This window comes from Macaca thibetana, chromosome 12 (genome assembly GCF_024542745.1).
Source record: "Macaca thibetana thibetana isolate TM-01 chromosome 12, ASM2454274v1, whole genome shotgun sequence".
Lineage (NCBI taxonomy): Eukaryota > Metazoa > Chordata > Mammalia > Primates > Cercopithecidae > Macaca > Macaca thibetana.
The window spans coordinates 52,175,583-52,203,236 of record NC_065589.1 but is presented as its reverse complement, the minus strand read 5'-3'; the positions used below and the strand labels follow the sequence as shown (position 1 = coordinate 52,203,236).

The 27,654-nt window shown below is 40.5% G+C and overlaps 2 protein-coding genes across 18 annotated transcripts in view; one reads left to right on the top strand and one right to left on the bottom strand.

Annotated features, from left to right (window-relative positions):
* Window positions 1-3,971: 3,971 nt before the first annotated feature.
* Window positions 3,972-11,914, bottom strand: LOC126932767 (uncharacterized). The gene is made up of 2 exons (XM_050751926.1): window positions 11,347-11,914; window positions 3,972-4,616 (listed from the first exon to the last, which is right to left on the bottom strand). Exons 1-2 carry the CDS (start codon window positions 11,731-11,733, stop codon window positions 4,569-4,571), a joined length of 435 nt encoding a protein of 144 aa, XP_050607883.1. The 5' UTR covers window positions 11,734-11,914; the 3' UTR covers window positions 3,972-4,568.
* Window positions 6,860-27,654, top strand: part of NAB1 (NGFI-A binding protein 1) — a 48,293-nt gene continuing 27,498 nt past the window's right edge. For 4 of the 17 annotated variants that reach the window (XM_050751898.1, XM_050751897.1, XM_050751884.1 and 1 more), the window contains exons 1-3: window positions 12,249-12,488; window positions 12,977-13,126; window positions 22,949-23,786. In XM_050751898.1, coding sequence (XP_050607855.1) covers window positions 13,080-13,126; window positions 22,949-23,786 — 885 coding nt within the window. In that variant the 5' untranslated portion in view covers window positions 12,249-12,488; window positions 12,977-13,079. Of the gene's footprint in view, window positions 8,178-8,218; window positions 10,002-12,014; window positions 12,092-12,248; window positions 12,530-12,641; window positions 13,127-22,948; window positions 23,787-27,654 lie in introns of those variants that run through there. The other 13 variants (XM_050751892.1, XM_050751887.1, XM_050751891.1 and 10 more) reach the window with 13 other exon arrangements.

The window sequence follows — 27,654 nt, the reverse complement described above, 5'->3', positions numbered from 1 at the left end:
AAAACTCCAAAAGTAAACACATCTCAAAAAAAAATTTTATAAGTCATTAGCACCTTATTTGTCACATCTCTTAAAAACACAAAAGGAATGGGCCACAGAACCTGCAAGTGCTAATAGGGCATAAGGTGGAGGCCACCCTCAACTTCTTCCCCTCCCTTTATCCACAACATTCAGACAGACAAATCTCTGTTCTTAGCATCTTGCTTAAATATTTTGGATGGCTCCCCAAAAGGGCTACCTGTATTCTCCAAGTGTGGTCTAGGGGTCCCTTCTGGCTTCAGGTCCTTCACTAAGGTAATCATTTAAAAAGTACAGATTTCCCAAGTGCCAGCCCAGGCCTACTCAATCAGTATGTCTGACAGGGAGATCCTGGAATCTGTTTTCAATAAATAACCCAGTTTGATTTTCTTAAAGAGTTTTTCACAATTGAGAAGTACAGTATACAGTAAGTACAGAAAGCATAAATGTGCAGTTCAGTGATTACAAAGTGAACATCCACATAACAATGGTCCAGAACAAGAGAGAGAGCCTTGCTTGCCAGCACTTCAGAAGCCCCCTTGTTCCCCTTTCAATGATTTCTCTCTTCCCTTAGTCATATCTATTATTCTCATGTCTGACACTCACAGCTTGATTCTTGTACTCACTGGTAGTGAGAACTACAGCTACAAGATAAAGTCCAGACTGCTTAGCATGTCAGAGGCGGCTCCTGCACGATTTGGTCTCTACAATTTCATCTTCTGCCTCTGCCCTCTTCATATGTAATTCTCAAGTCATTTGGAATCAGTTATGCTTCATTTTACAATGATTTCCGTAAGTTACTGCTCATGCTGCCTCACTGCCTCTGTGCTTCTGTACTTGTTGGGGAGTGCCTGCACTTCCTGAGTCTTAATTTCATCCTTCCAGACCTGTCCAATTGTTGCTTGCTTACAAGGCCTACTGACTTCCACCCCTCTGCCCTACCCAAACCAGAACCATCACTCTTTCTTTGTGTGACTAAGAACATCTTATAATGTGTGCAAGTGCTTGTTTAATGTGTATTCCCCTTTCTAGACCAGGAATTAGGGCAGATATTTTTTAATTTTCTTGTGCATATAGGCTTAGTGTGTATCCCTCAGTCAGTGCTTATTTGTTGAACAAGCAAATAGTCTCCAGGTATAAACATCTTTGGAAAAGTAGCACACTGCAACCTTAATAACTCTGGGTATATTTGGATCAGATCACGTTCCTCCTTGTCAGGAAACAAATGCAGACATCAGTAACACACTGGGTGCCGGAGAGGAAGGTGAAAGCAAGTGAAGAAAGTGGGATGAAACACTGCAGGAGCAGGAGCGGGGGAGCTAGTGATGTTGTCTGAAGGGCTGCCAGAGCCTACAGAGCAAGGGACAATCAGAGTGCTTCCGGCAGCAATGAGCCTTCCCTTCTTTCTCTGAGAGGGCTCCCAGTTGTCAGACCACTTTGCTGCATGGGGAGCGTGGACTGTTCCAAATTCCTTACATCTTTTCCTGCCTCTGATTGTCCTCACATTGTCCATCTTCTTCTCTGAGTATCCATTCTGCTTGCAAAATGCCACCTTTTAAGTAAGTAACCTGCCTATTTTTGACCTTAGCATCAAAACTCCTATCCATCCATAGTATGTGAGTGGGAGTGGAAGGAGACAATGAGCCAGCCACACAGAGGGGCCTTGTGTAACTGCTTGGTGCTCAGAGGATCTGGACAGAAGCATCTGGGCAGCCTGCCACAGGAAACTTCACAGCAATGTCAATAGTCCCGACGAAAACGAACCTTGACTATTGGGCAAACTGAGAGGGTGGAAGGACAGGAATGAGCATCACTTGAAATCTACTGATGCTGGAAAAGATACTGTAAAGCAAAATTTAAAACCAAAAAGTAGTTAATAAATTTAGGCCCCTTCTACTGTATGGGTCTGAAAGAGAGCCATCACTGGTGGTTTGATACCTGGGGAAAGGGTGAAGGCAGCTTTGAGTAGAGATGATCAAGGCAGGTCTGGAGCCCACACTTGGGAGATGCTTGCATCTGCAAAATGAAGAAAGAACTGCAGTCTCAGAGAAAGGGGGCTCTGCTATCCTCCCCTAAGGAACCATAGCAGCAGATGGGTCTCAAGCAGCACTGGACCAGTTTGGCACATGGTGGGCCAGTTTTCTGCAGCTAAACAGGGACTGGAACAAACAAACAGGGCATCAGAGGTGGCCCAGATGCCAGTTCTGTCATTGGGTGTGAAAGCCCAGTGAACGTCACATTTTGAACTGCAAAAGCTCTGGGACTGCATAGGTCCCCGGAACAGGAGGATCCTCAAGAAGATATAAAGAGATACATGCTTGAACGATTAATCAGGAAAAAAGGACTATTTGTGACATCAGATTTAAAGCCGTTCAAGCCAACTCTATATCTATAAATATATATAAAATCAATATTAACACATTCAATTTTTTTGTAGCTAGTTGGGTGATAAGGCAACTCAGGATTGTATCTGAATCAGCATGGTGAAAGTATTTGGTGTGGTGGGGTATCTATGTCTTGAGGGTCCACCATGTGTCAGATGGTATACCCTCAAGACATGTAGTTATATAGGACAGATGACATACTAAGTGCTTGACACATACTTTTTAGCTCCCAGTTTTTGTTGACCTCCTGGTTTTTGTTGCCCTCTGCAAACAAGTGGATAAATACATACATTTTGTTTTCATTTTTATTTGTAAACTGCTTTTGAAGCAGAACCTTTGTTAAAAAACATTTATTTTCTTCCTGATTTTCAAAGTAATGCATGTTTAATGTTGTGTTTTTGTTTTTGTTTTTTTTAAGACAGAGTCTCACTCTGTCACCCAGGCTGGAGTGCAATGGCATGATCTCGACTCACTGCAACCTCCGCCTCCTGGGTTCAAGTGATTCTCCTGCCTCAGCCTCCCAAGCAGCCAGGACTAAACATGCCACCATGCCTGGCTAAGTTTTTGTATTTTTAGTAGAGACGGGGCTTCACTGTGTTAGCCAGGATGGTCTCCATCTCCTGACCTCGTGATCCACCTACCTCGGCCTCCCAAAGTCCTAGGATTACAGGCGTGAGCCACCGCGCCTGGCCGAAATGTTTAAAAATTGAAAAAAGCATAAAGAAGAAAATAAAAATTATCTATAATACCATCACCCAGAGATAATTACTGCTAACATTTAGTAAATTTCCTTCCATGTTTACTTAGGTATAGAGATTACAGGTTGTTTTGCTCTGTTCTATTTTTACCCATAACATTATGAGCATTTCCCAATATTATTAAATATTAATTGAATATATTCCATCATATAGCTGTAATACAACTTATTTAACCAATACATTATTTTTTATTTTTTCCATTTCACAAATAATGTTGTAATAAAAATGTATAAACTTAAATGTGTACAAACTTAGCATAATATCTTAGAAGTGAATTTGTTGGCTGAAATCATATAGACATGTTGAAACTCTTGGTTCGACTTGCCAAACTGCTGTTCTAAAGGTTGTTTATTTTTTTTACCAGCAATGATGAGCCCCTAACCTCTGCAACACTGTGATTATTTGGAACAGTTTATTTAAGGAATATAATTTATAGTTGGAAAAAACCCTTACTCTGCCACTATGAGAAATTATTATAGTAAGGAATGAAAAAATACAATAGATAGAAAACTTTAAAGTTCTTGACTACCACGTATTATTGCCAGTCCTGGGTAAGCTGAGTCATGATGTATACGTCCAGGTATACAACAATATAATTCAAACTGTAAAGATGTAACTTTGCAATTATATGCAAACAGAACTACGTTTGATTTATCTGTATTTCAGTAGTTTAAAAGTCTCTCATTGTAGGATACATGCATTGTCCTTTCAAAGTATCCGCTCCTAGAAGGCAGTGTTGAGTAATTTGTTGTGACAGTTCGCCAACTCATCAATATTAACACATTCAATTTTTTTTTTTTTTTTTTTTTGGTAGCTAGATGGGTGATATGGCAACTCAGGATGATATCTGAATCAGCATGGTAAAGTGTTTGATGTGCTGGCGTAGTTTTTGAACCCATTCTCCTTTTCTTTCCTTTTCCTGACACTTACCTCTTGCAATCCAAGCGAAGAGAGAAGACTGGCTGCTGTTTCTCTGTCCCTTCTCCCTGCAGATCTGTCCCAACTACTCCATCCCAACACTCCCATCTGTCCCACGTCAAGAGGCTGGTGTAGAGGAGTTTATGTGAGGACGATCTCTTCTTTGCCCCCTCTGCCTTTTCTTTCCATTTCTTTTTCAGGGGAGCCCTGCACTTGGTACTTTTTCTTTGGCTTTTCACTTCTCCCAAAATAGTTATGTCTACTTTAGTCACTTTTCATAAGTACAGACACATCTTCTGTAATCTCCATTCTCTTTCCCCACTTCCTTCCAATTCTTGCCCATTTGCTTTAAGAAAGGCTCCCTTCCTTAACATGCCCTCTTCCTATTTCCTTGCTCCTTTCATGAAAAAGCCAACATCTTGGCTGACAAGTCACACACCTTTGTCAAGGAAACAAACAAAATCCTCCATCCACCCTCATGTGGAGTGCTTCACAGGGGTACTCCAGCTGCTGAGTCCTTTGGCTGCAGTCCTTTGACCTAGAAGAAGAGAGAAGCCCAGAGACTGAGCTGGGAGAGTGGGCACAGACTTGCCATTGATCTCAGCAAACTGGGTGGAGAAAGGCAAAGCCAAAGCTGGGACTGTGAGGAACAAGGTGGCCAAGAATGCAGTGTGCAGTGGAAGATGGTTTGAATACATTCCAGAGATGGGGAGCAGAGCACTTTAACCTACTCTCCACCCTGGCTTGTGTTGTTAACAGACAATTATTAATGGCCAGGAATGAGCGGACAGTAGCCAGTGTGGCTGAGGCCTAAAACGGTGTTACAGATTAGTTAACTATACAAGTCCTGCACAGTGGATGCTGGGAGAAAAGGCAAGGAGTGGGAAGAGAAGATAGAGTTGCAGAGTTTTAACCACTGTTGCCAAAGATAGGGGATAGAAGAGAAAGAAAAACAAGGCTCTAATCCTTAAAAAATTTCCCAAATTTCTCTTAAGAAAGTCTTTTCAAAAGTTTCCGTTTACATTTCTTCTGTCTTAAACACAAATTTTAACCATAATTACTATTCAGTCAATTAAATGCTTGGTTGTACTTACTGCCTAATATATTTTTCTACTCTTTCTATAAGCAATGTGTAGTATAAATTTCCTTATCTGTAGAAATCAATTGGATTAGATAATTTCTAGGATCCCACCTAATCCCCCAAAGTTTATAATATGGTATTTTCACTTGTATTTTATAAGCACTGGTAGCCCATCCTGGGAATCTAACCATCTTGGGTTTTTTGTTGTTGTTGTTTGTTTTTTCTTACAACAGAGATTGCATTATAAGTTCAAAATAACCAACTTATAAAGAAATAAACAACTGGAAACTAAACTAGTTGCATGTTGAATTTCTGCAAGGTATTTGAATATATTTTGAATACACAAAAGAAGATGAACTAGGTAAATTTTATAATCCTTTATACCTTAAAATTCTATAGTATCTTGTAATAAAATACAATGGATGAAGGTTTGCTTATTTTTCAGAAAAGCAGATATTTTTAAAGTTGTGGCTCTTGAAATTATGAGTTATTATATATTCCTATTAACTTGTCGTTAAGAAACTTATTTATAACCTGTATATATTTTAAAATATTCAAATGTCCATGCATTTACAAGTTTATTTAGTCTACAATACACTTCCAAAGCTTTGAATTTCATATTGCAAAATAAGGGAAATTTTAATTATATTCTGGTAATATGAATATTGTACATGACTCAGTTAATTGTAGGGCTACCACCACACAGAGTGGAAAATTTGTTAAGTATAGAATTGTTCTGAGGCAATAATAGGCAAGAATTATATTGTATCTTAGATCTTGTAGGTCATAAGCCATAATGTTATTCTTCCTCTCCTCTAAGAACATTTTAAATCTATTCTTTTGTTTGGAATTACTGAAGCATTTTAAAGCAAGAAATCTTTCCAAAAGTAATAAATTAATGCTCTTTCAGTGAGATTTTCATTCAAAAGTCAAAATCACTACCAACTTCCTACATTTTTTTTTCGCTGAAAACTTTTTTTTAGTTTCACAAAGTGGAATGTTTTTTTTTTTTTAATTTGTCAAAAGAATCCCCTATTTTTGCAAATGCTAAAATAATGCACTAATCATTGAAGCAGTTTTCATAACAATTTCTTAAAACCCCTTTTAAACATATATTTACTGAATTCAATAGAAGTATAAGGCATAGTTGCTCTTTCCAAGGGGGCCTTACTGTATACTTAGGATAAATATAAATTAAGTAAAAATGCATAAATAACTATGAGCCTTCCATGTGGTACAAAAGAGAAGTGGAATGGGAGTTAGGGAAAGCAGAAGCTACAGAGGAAGGTGGAGCTCACGGTGATCTTCAAGGAAGTTAAACTGGACCTTTAAAGATGGGAGAAACACTTGTGTCAGTGTTTCTGAAACCTCCAGCACTGACTTGGCTGCTTAGAGCTATTTGTGTAATGGTCCAGACATAGGCTGTGGGACAGAACTCTTGGCCTCAAAGCCTGGCTCTCCCATGTTACCTAAACAGGTTATTTTAGTACCCCACATTTCAGTTTCCTCAGTTCTACCAGAGAATGAAGTGAATAATACTGCATACTTTATAGCGCTGTTACGAGGATAAGATGAATTAGTACCGATAAAGTGCTACAGCACTTACTAGGCACTCAATACATGTTAGTTATTATTTTCTTGCACCACTAAAATAGCATTTACCCTTGGGAGGTGAGCTTGAACCCAGGAGTTCGAGACCAGTCTGGCCAACATGGTGAAACTCCGTTTCTATAAAAAACACAAAAATTAGCCGGGCATGGTGGTGCGCCTATAGTCTCAGCTATTTAGTAGACTGAGGTGGGAAGATCACTGGAGCCTGGGAGGTTGAGGCTGCAGTGAAAGCCGTGATTGTGCCACTGTACTCTAGCCTGGGTGACAGAGTGAGACCCTGTCTCAAAAACAAAAACAAACAAACAAAGAGTTTACTTAATAGTTCTCATTTTAAAATTAAGGGTTTTTGCTCAAGGAAATCTATTTAAAAGGTATTTTGAGATCATTGTTCTAAATGCATAATGAATCTAATTTGCCTCAATAGAAGAAAACCATAAAAACAAATACAAGGAAAACAGTGCTATTAAATTCTAGCTATATACTGAGGCCTGCCAAAGGCTCTGAGCTGAAGCCTGTTTCCTCGTTGTAAAAAAAAAAAAAACAGAATTCACCAAGTATTAGAGGGATTACAGACATACTGGCACCAATTTAAATTTCTTCCTTCAAAGGACTGAAAGAATTGAAAAGGGAATAGCTTGTTTCAGTATGTGGTTTACTGCTATTTAATGTCAACGTTCATCTTCCATATCGAATCATCTCAGCATGCTTCTGTGCTTTGACAGAGTCATCAGAGGACAAAGTGAAGGAGCAGTGTTCATTTACCATTGACTGGTCTTGTGTTCAAAGGTGTGTCATATATACTGACTGTATATTTTCAGTGGCATACGTTATATTCTATTTTCCATGAATTTCAACTTCCATTCAGAAGCAGAAAGAAATTATTCCTTTTCTTTAATTTTTAAACTTGAGAGCAGCCATAAAAAAAGAACGAGTTCATGTCTTTTGTGGGAACATGGATGGAGCTGGAGGCTGTTACCCTTAGCAAACTAACCCAGGAACAGAAAATCAAATACCTCAGGCTCTCACTTACAAGTGGGAGCTAAATGATAAGAATTCATGGACATGAAGAAGGAAACAACAGACACCGGGGTCTACTTGAGTGTGAGGAGTGGGAGGAGGGAGAGGGGGAGAAAAGACAACTATTGGGTAGTGGGCTTAATACCGGGGTGATGAAATAATCAGTACAATGAACCCCAGTGACGCGTTTACCTATGTAACAAACCACATGTGCCCCTCAACCTAAAATAAAAGTTAAACAACAACAACAACTTGAGAGGGGAAATCTGGTTTTCTGAGAAGGGAAATACATCTGGTGATCTGGCTGTGTCCTGTGACACACTCCACAGTACGGATTAAAATTATGAACAGGCCTGTAAAATAAGCTTCTCCCAAATCTACTCCTAACAGGTAAAAAACAAAAACCAAGTCAACGACCTGAAAGAAGGCTTTCAAATTTTTAAAAAAGTGTTTTCAAAATTTAAAACTGTACAAGTGATATTTATTTAAGCCATCAGAAGTAGCTCTGTCTTGCCCTTACTTTTATAGATAAGGAATAAGCCTGGGATGATATTTGCAAGAGAGAGAGCTAAGAATAAACACATGAATAATAGATAAAAAACAGAATTTGATATATTTCTCAGGCCACTTTCCAAATGGTGTTAAAAATTCAGAATCTGGTGTATTTATTAACACTTTGTCATTTATTTAAAAAGAAATTCTGTACCTGAAAATCTAATATGAATTACTTTACAACATTCTAAAATTACTTCACAATTTATACACTGCTTCAAAACATATTCTAACTCTTAATATTTTATTGAAAATGTTATATATTTAATCAGAAGTAGGCATCATATTTTAGACACTTCTATTAGGAAATACAATTCATGCTAATAACATCTACAAAATACAAAAACTGTTATTCATGTTTTCCATTTCATTTATTCAACAAATATTTATTAAGTGACTAGTATGCGTCAGCCAGTGTTCTAGCCACTGAAGATATAGCAGTTAATAAAATGCCATAGCTAATAAAAAATTCTGCCTTCTTGGAAATTACATCCATGTCCTTTAGGCTCTTATTGAAATGTAACATGAAACGTGATTTTCCATTTATAAGAAAATTATTTTTATTTTACTGTGATTTGCATTAGGAGTATTACAAAAATAATGTAGTCTCATTCCTCAGTAATTAGTTTTTATATTCATCTTTTAGAGTGCATGAAAAGATAATAAAAACTATAAACGGAGACAAAACATTTTCCTTTGTCTTTTAGACTTCCTTTTGTTCTCCTTATTTTCACTGTTTTATAGCAAAGCCCTGGGGGCAGGGAACCATCCATGACTTACTTGTCTTTGTGTTCCAAGCATCCAGCCCTAAACCTGGCACATTCTTGATGCTCAACAAGCTGTACTGAATAAATGAGTAACTTCAATGTACAGGTATTTATAATAAAATCACACCAGGAGAAACCAAAACTATTGCATGGACGTTTAACAAAAGATATCCAAAGTGGTCTGAATGGGAACTATTTGTGTTACCACATTCTTACACCTGTCTGGGATGCCTCCAAGAACACACTAAAGCCTTGAAACTGTTTGATCTCTTCCAGAGGGCCTTCAGAGGATAATCAGACACCATAATTGTTACCTTCCAGGATGGAATGTGCATCTCTTTGCTTTCCTCTAACAAATCCTCAGAGCGTGGGAGTGGGAGAAGACTGTGTGTGTGCTGGAGTCCAGAGGAGGTATTAGGGATGGCATGAGTGACAAAAACTGGTAAGGTAGAAAAAAAGAATCCATCGTCTGACTTGTCTCACATACAGGCGATGCTTCAGTTCTTTTTGAGCTACCATATTGACTACAGTGTTGTCATATAAATATATGGAATTGGATGCTTAAAAGCTTAAAATTTTATCTTTCCTTCATTTTCCTTCCTCCCACCACTTCCCCCAGCACCATAGGGCGTTTAAGGCAAAGTAAAGTGGGCCAAAAATGCCATTCTTAATGTGGGAAGAATACACTATCTAAATGTGCCCAGAAAACAAACAAGGATAGATTCCACTGTTTAACTGTAGAAATCAGTTACAAGTCAGAAGAAAAAGTTATCTGCCCTGACACATTTCCTTTTCAGCATCATGTTCAGCCAGACACAGACAAGCTTGGGAAGAGGATTTAATGTTGTTTCTTCCAACTCTGGAAACAATTCCACTTGAAGCCTCAATAGTTCAGGTAAGACTACTAATTTTGTAACTCATGAATCAGTGATTATACATCTTTATGGAAAAAAGTTCTTTTTCTCTAGCTGTTCAGAACCAACAATGTTTGCAAAACATCAAGATTCCAGAGAGGAATTAGAAGAGAATTTTGCAGATTTCGTTGCCTGAACATTACCTTCCCCAGCAGCCAAGAAATTGGCTCAATCTTCTTTAACATAACCACCTTTCTCTTTAGTAGAACAGGATCCACAGCTGCAAAAACCGTGACAATTAGGGAGACTAAGAGAAACTTCCAGCAGTGATTTCTGCAGTTGAAGAATTTCAGGAATTAAGCAGACTTACTCTTTTGAAATATCAACTCAACTACTCCAGACAAAACCTGTCACTAATATTGAAAAGATTTAACTTTAATTATATATATTCCATTGTGGCATTACTCATTTCTATAACATGATTTCGCAAAAAAAAAAAAAAAAGAGGTTCTGTACTTTATTAAAGTCTTTTTCTTTCAATATCATCATCATCCTATCCATTGCTGCAACATAAAGATGTGGTTTGAAGAATTTCCCATCTCAAAGAATGCCTTGTATCCCCATCAGCGAAGTAGGCACACTCTGGGAGGCCAGCCAGGATGTGGGAATGGCCTCCTATAAAACTGAATTTTTATGTGTATGTTAAAATGGGATTCTACCTGTGTTTGCAGTAGTTTTATATTAACGAATGCTCTCTAATCTTCAAGAACACAATGCTAAAATTCTTTAATTTTTCCATTTTTTGCAAAGAATGGAAATATCGATTTAAAAAATAGACTTCCAAAATTTTTTTGGCAATAGCTTAAGTACTTTTTTTTTTTTTTTTTTTTTTTTTTTTGAGACGGAGTTTCGCTCTTGTTGCCCAAGCTGGAGTGCAATGGCACAATCTCGGGTCACTGCAACCTCTGCCTCCCGGGTTCAAGCGATTCTCCTGCCTCAGCCTCCCGAGTAGCTGGGATTTCAGGCATGCGCCACCACGCCCGGCTAGTTTTGTATTTTTTGTAGAGAAGGGATTTCACCACGTTGGCCAGGCTGGTGTCGAACTCCTGACCTCAGGTGATCCGCCCGCCTCGGTCTCCCAAAGTGCTGGGATTACAGGCGTGAGCCCTGGCCAGCTTAAGTACATTTTTGAAGGTGCTTTAATACTCCAGTTAGCAAAGTTTATGCAAACAAAAAAATTCTATATTGTGCCTTGGGAACTCTAATTTAACACACACTAGCACTATACTAGCGCCGTAGTTTTTCTACACCGTGGACACAGAAAACATTAAACAATAAAATAAAAGGCAGATTTTCAGGAGGTTAAAAAGGTTGGAATTAAGTTACCCGGCTAGCTCGACAGTTGTCAAAGGTGTACTTCGCACTCCCTGGCTCTATTCCTCCCTCCTCCTCCGGTCCCAATGCCAGGGCGGAGGTGAGGAGGGGGCATGATGGGCGAGGCAGAGATGCTCTCCCAGCCGCCGGTTCTTCCAGCGCCGCGCACCTGCCGCCCCTTCCTCTGTGCGGTCGCTGCCACCCTCCCGCCGGATGCCTCGCCCCCGGGGCAGGGGCGCACCTGGACCACCTGCCTCCCCGCCTCCGCCCCGAGCTTGCGGGGGCGAGGGCAGCCCGGCGCGGTTTTTTTTTTTTTTTTTTTTTTAAAGTCAGCCTCCTAGGGGATGTTGGATTTGGCGGGTGTGCTCTTTGAAATACTATATCGGGAACCTCACACATAATTTTTTTTTTTAATTGCAAATCTTCCCAGTTCACTCCGCAGCTGGAGAGCAGGCCCGAGGCGGCGTCCCCCACCCGTCTCCCTCCTGGTCGTCCCCTCCCCGCGCCCGGAGCGGGACTCGCGGGAGCCGCCCACTCCCGGCGCCCACTTGGTTCCTCCCAGCTGCCGTGTGAATGGGCCGCCCTCCGGATTCCGCGGAGGGGGCGGCGGGAAGGGGCAGAGCCCCGGGCCCAGCGGCCGCCCCCGCCCCCGCCCGGCGGCGGCCCACGCCGGGATCTGCGTCACTCGGCCGCGCGTGGGCGGCAGCCGGAGCGGCGAATGTAGCAAGAGCGGAATCTCCCAATGTGACAGCGCGGGGTGGGGGAGTGGAGGCGGCGGAGGCGGGCGGGGGAGGGGGAGGAGGGTGCAGCCCGCGCGGGGAAGGCAGGGTAGGGGAAAGCAGGGGAGGGGAGGGCAGGGCGCGGCGGGGGAGGCGCTGCCGCCGCCGCCGCCCGCGCGCCGCAGCCCGGAGGAGCCGCCGCCGCGGCCAAGCGAGCGCCGTCGGGGCGGGTGGGCGGGAAGAAGCGGCGGGCCTGAGCTAGCGGGGGGAGCAGAGAGAGCGCGCCCACCACCTTCCCTTCCCCCCTCGATGGGAGCGGGGGCGTCCCGGCTCCTGCAGCCGCCAGAGGAGGGACAGCCGGGGGCCGTCGCTTCGGAGTTGGGGCTGAGCAGTCCTCGGGGAGAGCGCGCCAAGACCGCTGCAGCCGCTGGCTGAGTACGTACCGAAGCGGACGGTCGCCACTCCCGGTCCGCCAAGTACGGGACGCTTTCGCGGCAGAGCGGCCGCGGGCGAACTTGGGGCGGCGGAGTCGCGGGGCCGCGCGGGCACTTTGGGGGCGGTGTCCGGGGAGTGGGCTCCGCGCGGCCGCCGCCGGAAGGAGAGGGCGGCCCCGGGCTCGTGTGGGCGATTCCCGGAGACATTCGGTGTGCCAGGGCCGCGGGGAGCGCGGCCCTGACTCGTGCATTTTCCCTCCGAGAAAGCTTGGGGTGCCGAGTCCGTTCTGCTAAGGGGGCTGGGGGCGTCTCGCGGCGCTCGGAGGAACCGTGGGGCGCTGTGGGGGTGTGCGATGTGGGTTGTGAGCGCCAGCCCCAGAGTTTTGCAGTCGCCTTTGTCAGGGCGGTCTTTTTGTTTGTTTACTTTATAAAAGTGCTGCACTTACCGTCTCGATTTTCTTCTTGGGTATCCTCCCCTTCCGAATGTAGTTTTCTTTTTAAAAGCGGAAGGAGAGTTTTGCATGGAAGAGGCTTACAGAAACTTGGCACTGAGGTGCAGGGAAGCGAGAAACTCTTTGTGCCTCTAAGGCCGATGAGGAATTTGCAAACATGTGGGACGTACAAGCCTTGGATGCAGAGGTGTGTGTGTGACCTTATCATGGAGAAACCCTGAAAATACTGTCCAATCTTTGTGGTCTGCAAGCTCAGAGTTTCCAAAGCTTGAGTTAGGAAACGACACTTCTGATGAGCCTGAATGTTGAAGGATATTGGGGAAAGGGATAGCTGAGATGGAATATGCATTTGTAGATGCTGCAGACCAAGTTTTGCAGCAAGTGATCGGGAGGAATCGTAGAGTTGCATGTACTTACCCCTCGCTTCCTGAGATTCGGGAGGCACCGAAAATTTTGGGATGGCTGTTAATTTAAAATTTCATCTGAAAGAGTCGATTTGGAGTAACTTGTCACTACCAGTTGGTTTGCCAGTGACGTGTCTGCCAACTCAAGGAGTGCAAAGATCAGAAGCTGAAAGAGGAATTCTCAGATCTTGTTTAAAAATATTTTGGCAGTTTTAATAGATAATATGAGATTGCATAGGAACAGAGGAACCGAATTTAAAATAGATTAGTCACGTAGGAAATGCTTAGCTGTTGTTAAAGTATTCACGCAATGACTTACCTTCCTAGGTTTTCACTTTTTTGAAAATTTTTCCCTGAACAACATACTCAATTATGATATTTCATAATCTGTGTGTGTATTATGAGAAGTATGAGAAAGAGAAGATGCATAGGATTTGCTTTTTCTGTTTTGGGTGGAGGTTGAGCTTTTCCTGAAGACCTGAAAGAGCTGCTTCTGATCTAATCTGAGTGCCAGTAAAAGTGGCTCTTAGATGAAAGGCTATCTTTTTCTCCTCCATATTTGTGTCCTTTAAGACATTTAATACTATCCTTTCATTTTTAAAAATATATTTTGTCATCGGTATTATACAAATAAGAATTTTCATGAGACTGTAGATGGCTGGCTAGGTCAGCCTTTTTTATCCCTGATTTGGTATTAGATATTGGAACATTAGGTCTTGAAAGAAAATTTCAAGGAACTTCTGGAAGAAGCGTTCTTGTTTCAATTTTATTATTTTTGCCATTTTGCACTAAAGTTAATATGCCATTTCGCTATTAAAAAATTTTTTTTTTCTTGGCTCTGATGGTCTCTTGTTACTTGTGAAGGTATCAGTAATAATAGTAATAATGAAAACATTGAGGCACTGTAGATTTTTATTTTATTCTGCCTGCTAATTATGAATGTAATTCAAATGACAAATTCTTAGGATTACTATGGCTGTCACAAGGACGTTTAGTAAGCTTATATGTCTAGTAAATAACTTGGTCTATCTAATAAATACTTTATCTCATTTCAAAATTATTAATTCAATTGAGCAATCTCTTTTTTGTAAGTGGCAAATAACATCCACTGTCGTATGAGAAAGTTAATAGATGTTTATTCTCCTTAGAGAAACAGTGAAAGCATTAGGTATTTTCATCACGCTATAGCTAAGAGCCTATTGGTTTATTAAATATTTGGGGGGGTTTGTACCGTGGATGCTTCTTTGAAAGAAAAAAATTATAAAGTGGGGGACATCTTTGACGAATTTGTTAATGAACTTTAAATATTTAAAGTTCAGGTTGGATGAAAACAGAAGTATGTCAGTTTCTAAAGAAAATATAGACACGGGGTCTCGCTATGTTACCCAGGTTGGCCTCAAACTCCTGGGCCAAGGGATTAGCCCACCTTAGCCTCCGAAGTTACGTCAGGTTTCATTGGCCTAAGACTTAGGACTCATTTCTTCCATTATAACAAGCCTGCAGCTGTTTTTTGTGAGTGCTATTTATGTGCATTTTTGGAAATGAAATCTTTGTAAAATTTACCTTTAAATGCAAAGCTGTGTTTTGGATGGAAGTGACCATTTTATAATATGTTTTGAACAGTTTAAGATCATGCTAATGTGTAATCAACCCATCTATGCATATTTCATTGTGGAATTTGCTAAACATATTATAGCATAAATAATACCCACTTGAGCATAATAGAAGGTTACTAGCCCCTTTGCTTCGAATTTATTTTTATCTTACCTGCTTGTTTTATCCTTTTCAACAATAGAATGGTACAGTTACTATATTAAATGCAAATTCCCTTTCTGATCTGACATGTTCAATAAGTCATACAACAGAATATACTCCTTAAACTTAATAATGGAACAAGTGGGAAATTTGAGAAGTTGATGCTTGGAAAAAATAGTGATCCTCGTCTTGTGAGACTTCGCAAAGCTAAAACATACCATTAAGCTTTCAAAGAGTTTGTCATTTCTCACTACATTGTATTTAGGGGGTGACCCATTAATTTGCATAGTATATTAATTTAATGATTTTTACAGAGAAACTTCTGAAAAGGTGAAAAAACTTATAAATATTGCCTGCATACTCTGTACTCAGTGGGTAATTAATGTTTGTTAAATGACTTGATGGTAGGTTGGTTGAGGATTTCCAACCATTATATGAAATGCTAGTATTTGCTTATTGTTATTATAGTTAAATGAATACATAGTTATTTAGCAAAATAAATCTGGTTTAGTTTTTTCTAATTTTGGCAAGTAAATTTAATCTCACACTGAAAATTTTTATTAAAATTTTAAGGTGTCTCTAAATTTTTTTTTTTTTTTTTTTTTTTTTTTTTTTTTTTTTTGAGACGGAGTCTCGCTCTGTCGCCCCAGGCTGGAGTGCAGTGGCGCGATCTCGGCTCGCTGCAAGCTCCGCCCCCCAGATTCACGCCATTCTCCTGCCTCAGCCTCCCGAGTAGCTGGGACTACAGGCACCCGCCACCACGCCCGGCTAGTTTTTTGTATTTTTTAGTAGAGACGGGGTTTCACGGTGTTAGCCAGGATGGTCTCGATCTCCTGACCTCGTGATCCGCCCGTCTCGGCCTCCCAAAGTGCTGGGATTACAGGCTTGAGCCACTGCGCCCGGCTCTAAAATTTTTTTCCAACTTCATTCGGAGTTTAGAAACAAATCAGTAAGAGATGACATTTTAAGTTTCCCAAATTACCCTCAATTCACTAGAAGGTATATATTTAATTCATAGCTAAGGTCCAAAAGTGTCTTGATTTATATGGTACACCGCTTACTAATATGTGCCCAGGTAAATCATTTGGAACTTGAAACACACATGGGAGTTAGTACTTAGGCCAACCTTGCAATCTTAAGTAACTCATAAAGTGTAGCTGAACTCCATTTAATCATTTTAGCTTGAGTTCTGGGTTCTAGGATGAGAATAAAAGCAAAAATAATTAATTGCATAGAGCAAGCTTGTCCAACCTGAGGCCTGTGGTTGCACGCAGCCCAGGAGGGCTTTGAATGCGGCCCAATGCAAATGTGTAAACTTTCTTAAAACATTATGAGGCTTTTTTGCCATTTTTTTTTTAAAAGCTCATCAGCTATCGTTAGTGTATTTTTTGTGTGGCCCAAGACAATTCTTCTTCCAATGTGGCTCAGGGAAGCCAAAAGATTGGACACCCCTGACATAGAGGCTCATCCTTCCCTGAGTCAGATTCTTGCTTTTTATAAACCTTTTCAGTTTCAGCCTCTGGTGTACCCATTTCACCCTTCTCCTTCTCCCAGGCCCCTGTACCTTCAAGCTATACTCTCCTAAACTTGGACTACTTCAGAGGCTCTAAGTGTAGTCTTTCTGTCCTCAGATTTCCTATTTTCATTGTCCCTATTTCCCATCTCAATATTTCATTAACGTGCATCAGATCTTGTCTAGATGTTAAGAGGAAAACAATCTGGTGGAACTAATTTACCTTAATCTGTAAATGACTCATGAGCTCTTAACTCTTTCCAAGGTTTTTCACATTTTTTGTAAGTCTGTAAGAGGTTGCTATTGACTCAGATAATTTTAAAGTAAAAATTGCAGGCTGCGTTGGGGGAAGGAATTTCTAGTCTTCTGCATAAATAAGTCAAGCCTTACTAGGATTTTGCCCTTGCTTTCTTCCCACTCCTGGAGGCGTGTGCATATGTGTATTGCTATATATGTTTGTGTATGTGTATATAATAATGATTCCCATAGCATGGCGGGGAGAAGATGCAAGAACAGTGATTATAAATCCCTTTGACTATATGGATTATTAATGAGATATTTGATGATGACTTACACCGTGTTTATAGGAACAGAGAAGCAAAGACCTAGGATCTCATGACTGAACTTGAATTCTTAAAAGGCAGGTGTTGGGGCCGGACTCGATCCATGATGTATAACACTAACCACTTGTAGTTCCTGTATTGGGAGAGCATCTTTTGCTTTCTTGGGAGAATAGCCATGTTATAGGAGTGCACCATATAGCTTTTTAAGAAAGAACAAGTATTAAGGATGAGAGAATGAAAAGGATTGTAGCTAAAGTAACAGAATGCCCTGTTAATGGATTGGCAATTCATTGAGATACCGGTTTACACAGAAGGCCTCCGTTTTGGAATATGAAAGGTTGCTGATCAGATTCTGACTCAGACATTGGGTTTCATTGCACAGCAACCTTTCCAGAGATGTTATTTATCATAGAAACTTTGCTAGGAATAAAGGGGGACAAAAGAGTAATGAAACCTAATTCTGCCCTCGGGGTGCTTATAACCTAACAGTGACTTGTTCTGCAGAGCCAGGCAGGTTGCCTTCCTTGGGCCATGACTCCTTCACAGCTGCACAGCATTTACCACATCGTGTGAGTCTCTGCTGCTTGTCTTTCTCCTTGCTGTTAACTGACTCTCCATGAAGAGCTGTCTTTCCTCTGTTCCCCGGAACTGGCTTAGTTCATGGTGTATTTGAATAAGTTCAAAATATAAGAGAGAGAGACAAAGTGTTGTGGAGTTGGGAGAAGGGCGAGGACAGCGGCAGCCAGGGGTAGTGGGAAGGACATTTTGGGAAAGGCTGTGGAGGTTGGAGGGAGAGAGGATACCTGGCACAGGAGCAGGGAAGTGGAATGCATATTTGAGGAACGCCTAATGTATCTGCTTGGAACAAGTATATGGGTGTGTTAAGGAACAGAGAAAGGCTGGAAAGAGATAGGCTTGGGTCTGGGATGCCTATATGAGTAGTGGATTTCTTTATGCACTAGTGGAGAAGTTTGCAACTTTGTAAACTTAGCATTGCAGTGCGGGATCTATTGAAGTTGAAGGAGCTTTTTTCAAAGTTGAATCTGGTGCTCTTGAGGCAGAGAAAGAAGTGGTGTAGCCTAAGGACATGTAGATTTGAGGAAGAAAGAACCAAAAGCAAAAACGGAATCCAAACTTACTTAAATCCTGGAAACTGAAAGACTCGCGGGGCAACTGAAAGAACTAAGAGAGTTGGAAAGAAGTGGACTTGGGAATCTGGAAGAGGGGAAGAAAATGAGAGAATGTACTTGCTTTCAGACACATCAGATTTGAGGTGTTGACAGTGCCCAGGTGGAACGCCAAATTACGGTTTAGAAGAACAATTTGGGCTGATGGTTCTGAACTTTTCAGGTGTGAGGATAGCTTTTTAAATAAGTAATAGCAAATATTCATGACTACTTTTAGTATTTGTTTTTTGAGAGTACATATAAAGACAAAACAAAACTTCAGTTACACTTTTAAGTGGGTTTTATTTTACTACATAACAGAAGTGTCTGTTTACCTTCATTTGCAAAGTAGACGTGTGTGAGAGGCATCATTTTCACTCGGCAGTCAGTGCTTTGTGTGCATTTGGATTTGGGAACACTTGGAGCCACTCCATGGCCCTGGTCCAAGCTACAAATACAGATTTGGAGGTCATCTGCCTATAGGGATAATTAAAGCCTGGAAATGGGTGAGATCATCAAAAGAAAATCATGGGCACACAATAGAAAAGAGCTGCAATATTAAAATTTGGAGAATTCTTAGAATATAATGAGAGAAAGAAGGAAAAACAAATAAGGCAGCATTACCAAAGTAAGGCGAAGAGCATCTCAAGGAGTGATACCATGTATCAGAGAGATTAATGAGAGAGAGGCCCAGAGTTTGGATAGAATGGTGAGCCCAGAAAACAAGCTGGCCTGAGTCAGGTTCGAAGGAATGGTTCTTCTTTTCCCTAGTGACAAAGGCCTCTGTCCTATCAAAAAATCCTCACATCCCAGCTTGGAGACTGTTAGGGAAATTTTGTTTTCCATAGCAAAATAGCAGTTGACCAGTACTTTGTGGGCCAGACTAGCTCCTTCCTTCACTTAGCACAGTTGGAATCTGGCAGGTGACTGATGCTACCCTGTAAGGAGCCAAAGTGAGTTTTTAGAAAAGTTTTGTAACAAATGATTACTGTGTAAAAGATCAGTGAATAACAACAACAAATGGTCTTAATGCATTGTTTAATTCCTCTTCCCCTGACATCATTGGGATTCTTTTCATTGGACTGAGCAGGGGGAGGAACATTTAAGCTAGTGGAAGTAGAAGTTTGCTGTACATTGGCAGCAAGGCCTCAGAGTTAACTTTTGAATGCAGTTAACTGGTTTCTCTTAACTGGAATTCGTTGAAAAATCAGACTCAGAGTGGTCGTTCCAGGATATCTTGAAAAGGTCAGGTAACAGTAGTTTTCAGCTGAGTAGATTTACAATACTATAAGCTACCTGTATGTAACATGTTAAGGACCCATTTTATATTTACTTCAGATTGGAGGGATACAGGTAGAAGCTTTCTTTTGACTTATTTGACCTTCATGTTGAAGCATTAATGGTTACAGATTTTGTGAAAACAGAAAATCTCTTAAAAGTTTTCTTTCAAATCACATCAAGTTAATGTATGAAGGGGTGGGTGTTTAAATTACCACAGCAGGCTTTGGAAGGAAACTGAAACATTCTCTTAAAGCAAAAGCTTAGTAGGAAAACTCCTTTCCCAGTAGTAAGTGTGGGCCTCTAGAAAGCCTCCAGGACCGAATCGGTTACTTAGTTATCTTGCATCTGTTATCTTGGCTTTGGAAATGTACACTTGGTCCTATCAGTCTTTATGGAGATATTATATTCATAACTACTTTCTTACCCATACAGAGGGCTTTCTCTTAAGAACTAGGGGGTTTCATTTTTTTTAAATCGGTAAAGATGAAAAAGGATAAAACTTGAAAATTGTTTTCTAAAATCATTGCCTTATCTCAGAAGAACAAAATATAAGCTTGGGTGTTTTTGTTCTTAAGTTTCTCTTTTGTATTTGTCTAACATAGATATTTTTTTCTTATTGCTCATAAAAAGATTAAAAAGTATTTTTCCAGATTTCCTCATGTAATCTCTCCTCTATTCCATAATGTGAGAAGTACATATGGTGAGTTAATTGATCACCGTGTAAACCTTGCAAAGTTACAGTCCTCTTATTAAAAAAAAAAAAAAAAGACTGTGTGTGTACTACTGGGAAGCCCCATGTCTTGGAACTTCTGTGTCTTACACAGTCTATTTTGATCATGTGTATGTATATTCACATTATACATGTCCTTTTTTTTTTTTTTTTTTTTTTTTTTTTTTTGTATTCTTGCATCGAAAGCCTGTGAAGGAATTGCATGAGGTATATGATAGGAAAGTAAGTTTCCTTTCTTCCACTTCCAACACTTTATAGCAGGCCTTCTATTTGGTATAGTGTAGTTTAATATAGCCCTAAACTTGGGTCTGTAACTCCTGAAAGCTCTGTTGTTGTGAGTTAGTGCCCAGGTGGATGACAGACTCTCCCTGGAGTGGAAGGACACGCAGAGCCTCCTTTAGGTGATTTAGAAGATGCAAGAACGTTTTTTTATCAAGAGTACTGAGGTGGCATGAATGTGAAGGTTGACCTAAAGAATTACCTGGATCATCACAGGATCTGTAGGAGTTTGTGGTGCCTGGAGGATTTATTAAGTAGGAATCTTGTGCAGTTTGTCAGATTTGCCTAATCATGGGAGTCTCCTGAGATGCATCTCAGGCACCTGGGAAACTGTATTTTTCAAAAGCACCCCAAGTGATTTCCTGGATGTTAGTAGAAGCTACTGGGCCCTAATTCAGCCTTTGTTGTCTTTTGGGAAGTCATCAGGTAACCTGGTTATGCCCATACTCGCCCTTGCAAAGAAAGAGACATAAAATTTGAGGAAGTCAAAACAGATTGTGGATGACACACAGGTTCCAGGAGATAGGGCTTCCAGTAGTCAGTGCTTAGAGTGGTAGGGACACCTATTCTCCTGGCTTGGAGTGGCTGAGACTAGAATTTTGTGTAGCATTCTGATTGGTGGCAAAAAACAAAAGTCCCAAGTTCGGTGACTTCTTGGCTTCCAGGGATGTCCCCATTAACTGTTACTGCATACTGTCAGAGTTGAGAGTGGGCCTTCCATTTTTCTCTGATGCACATGTTCTTTTAGCCTTCTGTTATTTTCTCCATAGAGGGCTACAGGGTACTTTTAATCCTAAGGGTGCATTTGATTACAAGTTTATTTGTTTCTCTTAAATGGAAGTACTTGGCCAACTCCTCTTTGTATGTGGGAGGTCTCCAGGCAACTGTGAACAACTTTTAAAGGCTGCTAAGAGGTCAAGAAGTACTTTGCTGAGTCTTGTTCTGTCTCTTTAAAAACAGACTTCTTTGTCTTGCTTGAGCTCTAAAAGTATGTTTCATCTTTGGCTCTGTCTTAGGCTTTCTGCTGCTGCTTTGGAGGGATCACCTACCCTCCTTATTTTATCCTACAGCCCTCTCCCTAATACATAGTTACATTCTAGTCTATTATTTTGCATGCAGGGCCGTTCTACATAAGCATTCGACCCTGTGCCATGTGGGAGTGCCATGTGTTTGAAAGGGAATCCCATCATCCTTATTTTTCTGTGTCCCTAATGCCTGTTAGATTTCTGAACTCTCAGATGTAATCTCATAGTCACCTGTAACTCTCCTTAAACCACAGAGTGCAAATGAACGGTAACTGTTTTCTTCATCAATAAATGTCAATAAAGGGAAACTTCCTTCCTCACTTAGATCTAAGTGATCACCAAGTCTTGTCACTTACTTGTTTGACTTTTCTCTACCTCTTCTTTCTTGATTCCTAAATATACCACCTTCTATTTCTCACCTCCAATTCATACTGAAAGCTATCTTCCTCTGCCTGCCAGACTCATCTTGCTCATTTTTTCTCTATAAAATGGGAATAACTGGCCGGGCGCGGTGGCTCAAGCCTGTAATCCCAACACTTTGGGAGGCCGAGATGGGCAGATCACGAGGTCAGGAGATCGAGACCATCCTGGCGAACACAGTGAAACCCCGTCTCTACTAAAAAATACAAAAAAACTAGCCAGGCGAGGTGACGGGCGCCTGTAGTCCCAGCTACTCGGGAGGCTGAGGCAGGAGAATGGTGTAAACCCGGGAGGCGGAGCTTGCAGTGAGCTGAGATCCGGCCACTGCACTCCAGCCTGGGCGACAGAGCCAGACTCCATCTCAAAAAAAAATAAAAATAAAAATAAAAAAATAAAGTGGGAATAACTGTACCTGTGTCACAGGGCCCTTGTGAGAATTAAGACGTGTAATGTAAAGTGTTTATTGTATTGCTTGGCGCAAAATAAGTATTCAGCAAATGGTAGCATCCTCTGCTTCTTACCTCCTGCTAAATTTGATTGTCTTTCACTCCACCTGCGTCCATACCTTGGCAGTAGCAAAGTATGTAGCCAAAAATACGGGACATGGAACCCTTGGTTTGAGCCTTGGTTTGAACCTCCAGATTCCCGCTTACCAGTTATTCTCTTTTGGGAAAATAAGTCAGTTTAGTTACTGACCTATAAGATTGTTAGGAGTGCAGAACGAGATAAAGTATGTAGAGAGAATGCTGCCTTCACAGGCAGTCACGATGCAGATGCTTCTTGTTTTTGTTCTTAAAACCTGTAGTCTAACCTATTTGGTGTAAGAAGTTTGAAGCAAGTATGATGAGTTTTTACTTTTTTTTTTTTTGGCAGGTTAAACCCATCCAGAGTAATGGCTGCGGCCTTACCCAGGACCCTGGGGGAGTTGCAGCTGTATAGAATATTACAAAAAGCCAATCTACTTTCTTATTTCGATGCCTTTATCCAACAAGGTGGTGATGATGTCCAGCAACTCTGTGAAGCAGGAGAAGAGGAGTTTTTGGAAATCATGGCACTCGTGGGCATGGCTAGCAAGCCCCTTCATGTTAGAAGGCTGCAGAAGGCTTTGAGAGACTGGGTCACAAACCCTGGGCTTTTCAATCAGCCGCTGACTTCCCTTCCTGTCAGTAGCATACCCATCTATAAATTACCAGAGGGGTCACCGACATGGCTGGGAATATCCTGCAGTAGTTATGAAAGGAGTAGCAATGCCCGGGAACCTCATTTAAAAATCCCCAAATGTGCTGCTACCACCTGTGTGCAGAGCTTGGGACAGGGGAAGTCAGATGTGGTCGGGAGCCTAGCACTGCAGAGTGTTGGTGAGTCCAGACTCTGGCAAGGGCACCATGCCACCGAGAGCGAGCACAGCCTCTCCCCGGCAGACCTGGGCTCCCCCGCGTCCCCAAAGGAGAGCAGCGAGGCACTGGATGCTGCCGCTGCGCTCTCTGTGGCCGAGTGTGTGGAGCGGATGGCCCCCACACTGCCGAAAAGTGACTTGAATGAAGTGAAAGAGCTGCTAAAAACCAACAAGAAGTTGGCCAAAATGATAGGTCACATCTTTGAGATGAACGATGATGATCCACACAAAGAGGAGGAAATTCGGAAATACAGTGCAATATACGGCAGATTTGACTCAAAGAGGAAGGATGGGAAACATCTCACGCTCCATGAGGTACAAAGCCCGCGTTGTTCTTTCTCTGTGTGTGTGGCATGTTGCTAGTCGTTAGAGATAAATTTGGTAATAGTTTGCCGCAAATGTGATACACTCCCTGAAAGCAGTATTAAAAACACTGAGGTGTTAGCAACACGTAGCTCTTTTGTGAAAATAGACCATGTTTATTGTGTTAGGGGTATATTTGTATTGAACTTGAACATGTTTGAGCTTTGGAACTACAGTATGAGGTGACTTTTAGAAAAATGTCAGAATTTAAGCAGTGAAAGCATAAAGTCTTTGCAATTGAAAGGCAGTTTGTTTTTTAATTAAGAAAACTAGGTTTTAAATATAACTTTTAAAAAACATTTTTGTAGGCTTTTTTTAAAGAAAATAATTTTGTAAAAATCGCGAGAACTTAAAGCAATTCTCAGCTTGCATAGAAAACAATTTGATGAATGTTGGAAGAATTCTTGCTTTGAACATCGTTTTGGTTTGATGTTTGGCATTAAACATTTTTATCTTTATAGTAAGTACTGTAGACAGTCTGCTTAAGTTCATGTGTGTATATATGTGTGTATAGACACAACATTTTCTCCATATAACATACATACTTTATGTGTGTGTATAAACTTTAACATTTACTCCTTTTCTTCTCGTCTATCTGGTCGACACATCATCTTTAAAACTCAGCCCAGAATAAGCTTAAGTGTTTTTTGTTATCTTTTCCTTCAGATAGAATGACCTTTCCTTTCCATTTTTATCCCTACATATACTTCTGTCACAATAACTTCAACTTCTTATTGTACTTATTTGTGTATTGGTCTGTGCTTCACAGTATACTCTGGGTTTCTTCAAGGCAGAGATAATGTCTCCTTCATCTTTATATTCACAGAGTCTACACAATAAGTGCTTGGAAAATAAATGTGTTTTCAAAAATTAAAAAGACTATTTCATAGCTAATTTTTTTTTTTTTTTTTTTTTTTTTTTTTTGAGATGGAGATCTCGCTCCGTCACCCAGGCTGGAGTGCAGTGAGTGCAGCCTCGACTTCCAGGGCTCCAGCAGTCCTCCCTGCTCAGCCTCTTGAGTAGCTTCAACAACAGGTGTGTGCCACCACACCCAGTTAATTTTTTTTTTTAAGTTTTTTATAGAGATGGGAGTCTCTCCATGTTGCCCAGGCTGGTCTCAGACTCCTGGGCTCAAGTGATATGACTGCCTTGGCCTCCCAAAGTGCTGGAATTACAGGTTTGAGCCACTGTACCTAGCCTGATCTTTTTAAATAAATGATTTTAGACGTGAATGTTGGAGCTTGAGATCAGATAATTGGTTAGCAGAATGACTTAAGTCATAGCCAGTCTGTGACTTGATCTATTTTGGGAGTATCCTTTGAACCAGTAGAGGAATCCACTAAAAGGGCTATATGGCTGTCATTAGTAGAAAAACAAAAGGCAAAATGTGTTGGCAATTTTAGTTTCATGCTGTAATCTAGTTTTCTTATAATTTTTAAAACATAGCAGATGAAACTCAACAAAGTTGAGTCAAAATACCTGTATTTTTATCAAAATAAAAGTATTTCTAAAAGATTAACAAACCTAGTTAACCTGAGTTTAAAAAAATCACACCCTACTTTTAAAAAATCTAAAAAGAATTATTTTACACTTAGCTTTCGCTAACGGGCTCTTTGCCTCTTTAGATAAGTAGGTACACATGGTATTTAAGTAATGAGACCGTGGGTTTCCCAAAATAAGGAAATACTCAAAATGAATGCCAGTAGGCTTCTGAAATGTGGGGGTGGGGGCTTTGGAAGTTGTGGCTTGTGTTTTTGAAACTTAACTTAGGCCTGCTTGTTACTTGTAACTCCAGTATGTGAATCTGGTTCAGTAATATAGTTTAGAATAAATGTTTGTGAATCAGGAAGCTTTCTTAAAACTAGTAAATATCTAAGATCTTGGAAGAAATGACAGAATCCTGAGGGAATTGAAAGAAGGTACTATTAGGTATATCTTTTAGGTATTATGAGAATTTTGCTTTTTTTCTCCTGATTATTTACAATTAGCAGAAGTTTTTTTAGTTCTAAGTTCCTGAGATTAAAGAATGTTGCTAGTTTGTACTCAATTTCCACATAAGGAATATATGACTTATTCTTAATTCATTGTTGGCTTCATCTCACTGTTCTGAGGGTTTTCTTCATATAAATTGTGTGGATACTGTTCTTTTAATCTTGCAAGACATAGAGCTATATGTAGGTCACTAGTGGATGAAATTCAGGAAGCTATCTATACCTGTAAGTTTTTTTCAACTGTTCAGTACATAAGATTATTTTTCTTGTAATAAGAAAAAAATATTTGTTTATATATTTATAATATAACTTGTTTCCAAATGTACACCATAAAGAATTATAGAATGACTTATTGTTAAGCACCCCCCCCTTCTTTTTAAGCTAAAGAATCAGTGATAGTCCTACAACCTGGCTAAGTCCGGTCTGTTATATAGGTGTCAGATTGTGAAGAGAGTGAGTTCTGAGGCTTAGAATCACTCACGTTGCTGGTGTTCGGGAGGTGCTAAGGGACAAACCCAGAAGCAATATCAGAAAAAAGCCAGCAGGCAGCGTTGCATCTATCATAAAGGGTGTTAACAGATAGTAGGTGGTAAACTAGGCAAGCAGTGTGCCCCCAATCTTAAATCGGTGAATGGATGAGGAGAGAGCAACTAAAACTTGGGAACAGCAAGGCAATAGAGAATGTAGTAACTTGTAATACTCAGAAATGTAAGCAGGTAGATAATTTGGCATTACAGAATATTTGTCAGCAGATAGCAGCTTCTAGTCAAAGAGCTCTAGAAAGATAGGAAGGAGAAGAGGAGAATGTAGTCAGCGGGTAACTGTAGACTGAGCAGAAGAAATTCTGCAGGCATTGGGGTGCTAAGCAGGTTACCAAGATAAGGACCCAGGCCTATAGAATAAACAGTGATGCCAAGCTTTGGTCAGTTTCCATTGTAGTGCTGAGAAGTCAAGGCTGAGTGTGTCAGAGGAGGCCAGCAATTTCACCTTTGAGAGAGGAGGAATGCTGAATCTGAGAACAGCATATACTTGGACACATTATTAAGTTAGCTTGTTTTATTCTGAACTCTCAATCTCAGAATTCATAGATTTCAGCATCTAACAATTGAAATGTTGGACTTTTCCTTCTGGTGATTTTTAAAAACGAATTATGGTAGTGTATTTCTTGAGTCAGTTTTGGTAAGTTACATTTTTCTAAGAATGTCCATTTCATCTAAGTTTTCAAACTTAGTGGCATAAAATTATTTATAGTTTTTTAAGACCTAATATTGACCTAATATTGGTTGTACACTTATCTCTCCTTTGCCCCAAACAACCTTGCCAAAGGTTTGCCAATTTTATTCTTTTTCAGAGATCTGCAAACTAGAGTCTGTGTGCCCAGTCTCACTCACCTCCTGTTTTTATAAATAAACTTTTATTGGCACACAGCTGGGCCTATTTATTTATGTACTGTTTGTGGCTGGTTTTGAGCTACAATGGTGAGTTAAGTAGTTGTGACACAGGCTGTTTGACCCGTAAAGCCTGAAATACTTACTCTCTGGCCTTTTACAGAAAAACTTGCCCACCTCTGATCTTTTTGAAGAAGCCGCTGTGGGCTTAGTTGCTATTCTTGCTTGTGCTGTGTGCATGTATATATGTGTCTCCTCTTAGTTATTTTATTGTTCTTATCTAACTTAATTTGGGTGCTTAGTTCATAAATTTTTAGTCATTCTTTTTCTAATATGAGCAATTAAAGTATAAATTTTCACTATGTATTGATTCAGTGTTATTCCCAAAGTTTTGTTATGAGGTTATTATTTTTCTATTTTACTTTTATGATTTATTTTCTG

Coding starts and splice junctions, on each gene's coding strand:
- LOC126932767 (XM_050751926.1), bottom strand. CDS start 11,733: ATGTGTGAGGTTCCCGATATAGTATTTCAAAGAGCACACCCGCCAAAT. Junction 4,617..11,346: donor ACAACTGTCGAGCTAGCCGG/GTAACTTAATTC, acceptor CTCTTCTTCTAG/GTCAAAGGACTGCAGCCAAA.